Source organism: Octopus sinensis, unplaced genomic scaffold (genome assembly GCF_006345805.1).
Source record: "Octopus sinensis unplaced genomic scaffold, ASM634580v1 Contig15224, whole genome shotgun sequence".
NCBI lineage: Eukaryota > Metazoa > Mollusca > Cephalopoda > Octopoda > Octopodidae > Octopus > Octopus sinensis.
This window is the reverse complement of record NW_021833612.1, coordinates 53,038-59,754: the sequence shown is the minus strand read 5'-3', so window position 1 is coordinate 59,754 and position 6,717 is coordinate 53,038. Positions and strand designations below refer to the sequence as shown.

Sequence of the window (6,717 nt, the reverse complement as noted above, 5' to 3'; positions counted from 1 at the left end):
CCCTCCGTCTGCTCATCCATCCGTCCGTTCATCTGTCCATCCGATCATCTGTCCTTCTGTCCATCTGTCCGTCTGTCCGTCCATCCGTCTGTCTGTCCATCTGTCCGTCCGTCCGTCCGTCCGTTCGTCCGTCTGTTCGTCCGTTCGTCCGTCCGTCCGTCCGTTCGTCCGTCTGTTCGTCCGTTCGTCCGTCCGTCTGTCCGTCCATCTGTCCGTCCATCCGTCCGTCCGTCCGTTTGTCCGTCCGTTCATCTGTCCATCTGTCCATCCATCCATCTGTCCATCCGTCCATCCATCCATCTACCTGTATACCTGTCTGTCTGTCCATCTGTCCGTCCGTCCGTCCGTCCGTTCGTCTGTCCGTCCGTCCGTCCGTCTGTCCGTCCATCTGTCCGTCCGTCCGTCCGTCCGTCCGTTCATCCGTCCGTTCATCTGTCCATCTGTCCGTCCGCCTATCTGTCCGTCCGTCCATCCATCCATCTACCTGTATACCTGTCTGTCTGTCTATGCATCCATCCATCCACCTGTCTGTCTGTATGTCCATCCATCCATATCATATTAATCCCTCCTCCCGACAACCCACATCCTCACTAACCTAACACTCTTTTCTCTCTCTCTTTCATTCCAGATAACCTGTTCGGCATATGCTCAGAGAAAGGCCTACCCCTGCAAGTACCCAACTACGACCTGACGGACCCGCAGCGCATCGGGTTACTGGAGAGCAAGATTTTGAAGTTGCTGATCGAAGGTTATACTTGGCAGGATGCTTATACTCAATGCATTGTACAAAACTTGTTGGTCGCATCAGCCGCCACGACACTTGATGCTGCTCTGCCACTAGATTGCAGTGGTGGTGGTCATGGCGCCAGTGGCAGTGTTGGTGGTGCTGACGAAACGATATCGCCGTTGCTGTTATCGCGATGGTCCCTGCTGAATGATGGCAAAGATTTAGACGACGCCGAGCATCGAGACGTGATGGCTGGAAGGAATTATATTATCAGTGATAGTGGCCTTTCTGCTGCTGCTATCATTGGTGATGATTTTGGCGGGGGTGGTGGTGGTGGTGGTGGTGAGAGTATCAGTGATGGTGATGATGGTGATGGAGATAGCGATGATGATGACCATGAAGAGGAGGAGAGGCAGGAACAAGATGTTGGTGGTGATGGTGATGATGATGATGGTGGCAATAGCATTGATGGAAGTTTGGATTACAATAGCGATGTCTATGATTCTGTACCCATTCCACCCGTGCAGCAGCCGCAGCAGCACCCTAATTTCCTCAAGTCGAGCAAGCGTGACGAAATCGTACGCATTCACAAGTACTTTGACCAACCAGCGGTGCCAAGCCGTCGATCTAGTGAGCCACCCCTCTCACGGGAAGAAGCCCTCGCGGAAAGATATGGGCTGATGCCAAACGGCGAGTTGATCGACAGCATTCCAGCTGCAGACCGGAACAAAGTCTTCGAACAAGTCTTTAATGATGCTGGCTCCCTGGATGGTGACAGCATTGTTGCAGACAATGGCAATGAGGCTGTTGATGATGATGATTCTGTGGTCGATAGAGAAGCTCTGAGACTCATAAACGAAATATCTGCGTCTGCTGATCCCAAATTGGAAGACCAAAGCAACGAGAACCTTATCAATGCTGACATTGATGATGATGCTAACGCTCCCTTGGATCTTACCCCTCTCACTTATGTTCCACCTGATTCATCTAGACTGGACAGCAACATCATAGTCGCCGGTGAGGACCAGAATAACAATAACAACTACAATACTGAAAATGGTGATGATGATGATGGAAACACTGACAGAGATGACCGATCTTTAAAACGGTCAGTGGCTGAGAATCTCGTAGATTTTGATGGTACTGAACGGAACCAACTACTACCACAGTATTTACTCAACCTGCAGAAGCTGCTATCAGAGCAGATCGGAAGCGAAAGCGAAAGCCAAAGAGAGAATGAACGTGAAAGAGGAGTTAGAATGAAATTTAATAACCCTGACGAGAATTTAGTCGGAAATAGAGAACTGCAAGATGAGATGACAAATAAAATGATCATGGATTATCCCCGCCCGGATTATTCACTTCTGTCTGATTTGGCCAATGATTATAGAGGTATGAACGATAAGGGTCGTTTCCAACAAGATAATGGCCTTGGTGCTAACTCATTGAAGCCAGGCACCAAAGGTCTTTGGGATGAGGATTTCAAACAGATGCCCGAGATGGATTATGATTATGATTATCCAACAGAAACCGGTAAGTAGAATGTTTTTCTTGTTCATTTAATGTTTTTTAAAAACTTTTTTCATATTTTGCCAATTATATATATGAGGGGGTACCCAAAAGAAACTGGAATTTTGCAATATTATTTTATCCAGTTAGTTTGAGATATTTACACGTTTATCCTCTTCAAAATATTCTCCATTTGAAGCAATGCATTATTCCAGATGCGATTTGCCCTGTTTGAAGCAGTGCCGGAACTCTTGCGTAGTTATGCCTTCTAACACTTCTGTTGTTTTTTTTTTCTTCACCTCTTCCACATCTGCAAATTCCGTAACACCAGCTTTTGTCATCAGTGATGGCCTTGGAAAAAAGTTCCAGATCAACTTCTAACTGTTCTTCCATTTCCTGATAAGTATTCAGTCATGACTACTTTTGATCTTCTGTGAGCAAGCAAGGCACGAGTTTTTCTGCAACTCTTTTCATTTGCATAATCCCTTGTTCAAAATTCGTTGGCAGGAGCTCCAGGACATACCAGTCATATCAACAAGTTTGTCAATTATTCAGCTGGTGGTCCTCCAAGATCAGTTCATGAAATTTCATGATGTTTTCATTTGTCCAGGCGGTCGACAGTCGCCCTGAACGAGGTTAGTTTTCAAGCAACAAGTGACCATTCCTAAAGCATGAAAAACCACTCGTAAACTTGTGTTTTTCTTATGGCAGCATCCCTGTAAGCTGTCTGAAACATGGCAATTGTTACAGCCACTGTTTTCTCCAGCTGAAAACAGAATTTCATGGAAACATGCTGTTCCTTTGTTTCAACCATTGCTAAAATCGACAAGCAGGGGAGAAACACTGCAAAACAAAGACACACCATGTGACAGTCTGACTTCCCTTGACGATGCCAGTTAGCATACTGATATCTGAGGGTCGCATCAAGTGGCTTCTGTCAGTGAAGCCTTAACTACAAAGGCTTGTCTCACAGAGAACATTCCAGTCACTTTTGGGTACCCCCTCATATATATGTATATATATTATATATATATATATATATATTATATATATATATATTATATATATATATATATATATATATATTATATATATATATTATATATATATATATATATATTATATATATATATTATATATATATATATATATATATATATATATATATAAATATATTAATAAACTTTAGGGTAGCAAAAAACATTCTAGAAAAATTCTCCGCTACCAGTGGTCTAGCGAAAAGGAAAAAATAGTCAATAGACTATATAATATACATTTAAACACATAAGAGATAGTCATAATAGGACATCTGACTCACTAGAAAGAGCAGTTAAACTCCAAACACTAATAGTTGTAATTCTGAAATGGAAAGAGAAATAAAAACGTTTACCATATCAGAATTACAACTATTAGTGGTTTGGAGTTTAACTGCTCTTTCTAGTGAGTCAGATGTCCTATTATGGCCATCTCATATGTGTTTAAATATATATATGTTTAGAAGGTTGATTGTTATGGCTGGTCAGAGAGTGACCATTGGTTCTGCACCATTCGAGTCTGATGTGTTGCCTATACAGCAAAGGCGAAACCAATGATCACTCTCTGACCAACCATAACAATTAACCTTCTAAATAAATTACTGCTCTAATGTTTTAGAGTGTACTTCTTGTTCAAATATATGAACTACTTATGATATATATAAGACTTGTTTCATTTATATTTCCTGAGTGCCATACTAATACAATTGTTTGTTTGTATTCCACCTGCCTTCGTCTTTTGTTTATTTCCGTAAACCTGCCTTCGTCTTTTGTCTATTTTCATAAAGCTTCCCGTTATATATATGTATATATATATATATATATATTATATATATATATATATTATATATATATATATATATATATATATATATATATATATATATATATATAGGGGGAGAATTCACAAAAAAAGACGAGACAGGTGGTGTAGACAACAAACAGATGCATTAGTTTAACGCTCGGGAATTGAAAAAGTCTTTTACATTTCGAGCCTACGCTCTTCCACAGAAGGAACACAGAAAGAAACAAGGAGAAAAAAAGATTGTGTAGTGGCTAGCGATCTATCATGGCGACTGTATATATATATATATATATATATATATATATATATATATATATTATATATATATATATATATTATATAATTAATATATACATAACATGGTGTGTGTGTGTATAACGATATATAAATGTAAAATTCAAGGATCCAGTTATAGGAAGTTAGTAAGCTTTTTTCTGACCTTTTTATACATGGTAACTCTAAAGCATGCATTTCATCTGTATCTAGCTGTACTGCACCATATATTCCAGAAGTGTAATTGTTGTTGGCAATGGAGGTATTGTTTTTCGGTGTCCTGGTGCCAAAGTCCTCTAGTAGTTTACATTCTGACATGACAATCCCGTCGATATTGTTTGGGCATTTGTATTGATTCTTACCCAGCTGGAATCGTTGTTGTTGTTGTAGTTCCATCCACTTGAGGAAAAATAAATAAACAAATGAGGGGAAACTTAACCTGTGAGTGTGTTAAATAATAAGGCACTGAAAGAGAATGACTCTCCCCAGACACAACAAAATTTACTTTATGAATTAACCCAATTTTTACACACACACACACACATGCATACACACACACACAAACGTACACTGACATGTGTATGCACATTTATGGACAAAGACATGTGGACTTTCCTACATGTGTATACATGAGGGTTATGCAGAGAAACATATAAAGTGGGTGTAGCTTTTTCATTAACTAACATAGGTTGTTCAAATTTCATATGTTGGTAGAGTGTCTCTTGTTGGTTAGGGTAACTCTATACAAAGATACAACACAACATAGTTTCCATCACAAGAGATGCATTTGACCCATCACTGAACCCACCTCTGGAAATGCCTTTAGAAGAAAAAAACTCACATGTACACTAGACTTTCCTACATGCGTAGACATGAGGGTTATACAGAGAAACATATAAAGTGGGTGTAGCTTTTTCATTAACTAACATGGGTTGTTCAAATTTCATATGTTGGTAGAGTGTCTCTTGTTGGTTAGGGTAACTCTATACAAAGATACAACACAACATAGTTTCCATCACAAGAGATGCATTTGACCCATCACTGAACCCACCTCTGGAAATGCCTTTAGAAGAAAAAAACTCACATGTACACTAATGCTTCAGGTTTTCACAACTATTTTCAACTCATCTGTCTTAACAAATCTTTATTGCCGAAATGATTCTTTATTGGACCTAACAGGTTGTAGGATACCAGATCCTAGTTGTATAAAAGGACTTGGGTACTATTGTCCTGTTTCAAATACAAATTGCTTGATTTAGCTTTCATTTTTTTTTTTCAGTCATTAGGCTGCGACCATGCTGGAGCATGTCATTGAAGAATTCATTTTTATTATACAGGATAATTATTTTATCCACCTTTCTTTTTGCTAAAGTGCTAAGTTATTGGGGTGTAAGCACATCAACACCAGCTTCCAGGCAGGAGTGGCAGACAAACACACACATATGTACATATTTATATATGATGGGATTCTTTCACTTTCCACCTACCAAATCCACTCACAATACTTTGGTCAGCCCAAGGTTATAGTGGAAGACACTTGCCCAAGGTGCCATGCAGTGGGACTGAACCCAGACACACACACATGTATATATATATATATATTGGAAGGTTTGGAGATGATGTACAGGTATTATATATATATATATATATATATATATATATATATATATACAAATTGAGATAGGGGTTGTGAGTGCATTGTACTTTATAGTCTCTGAAGAGGCCTTGGGATATATTTTGGTAAGTGTCTCATTTATAACCACATATTAACTTATCACACCTGGCTAATATGAGCATAATGAGATACTCATATCTACATGGCTGAAACAGCTGTAAGATATAGTCTATATTTATACTTATATTTATTTATATTTATTTATACATATTGTACTTATTGTATCATATTACTCAATGATGTGCACTGTTTTGTTCTGCACTATTATGTTTGACCTTGATGTTCATATGTAGTTGGTTAATAAATTATGTGAATGGATATTATCTGATAGTTGATTATTGATTAAGGTGTATTTCTCCATTTTCTTATTTTGTATTATATATATATATATGTATGTATATATGACAGGCTTTTTTCAGTTTCCATCTACTAAATCCACTCACTAGGCTTTTTGTCAGCCCAAAGCTATATTAGAAGTCACTTGCCTAAGGTATGACAGAGTGGGACTGAAACTGGAACCTTGTGGTTGGGAATCAAGCTTCTTACCACACAGCCATGCCGGCACCTTTATATGTACTGACTTTCCTTCTCACCCTTACGGGGTCGATAAAATAAGTATCAGTTGAACACTGGGGTCGATGTTCTGGACTTACCCCACTCCCCGAAATTGCTGGCCTTGTGCCAAAATTAACCA

At 39.1% G+C, this 6,717-nt stretch overlaps 1 protein-coding gene across 1 annotated transcript in view; it reads left to right on the top strand.

Moving 5' to 3' along the window:
- The first annotated feature begins 604 nt into the window (after positions 1-604).
- LOC115230297 overlaps positions 605-6,717 on the top strand; it is a 54,456-nt gene continuing 48,343 nt past the window's right edge. Inside the window, exon 1 of the mRNA XM_029800500.2 lies at positions 605-2,260. Coding sequence (XP_029656360.2) covers positions 976-2,260 — 1,285 coding nt within the window. The 5' untranslated portion in view covers positions 605-975. The remainder of the gene's footprint in view (positions 2,261-6,717) is intronic.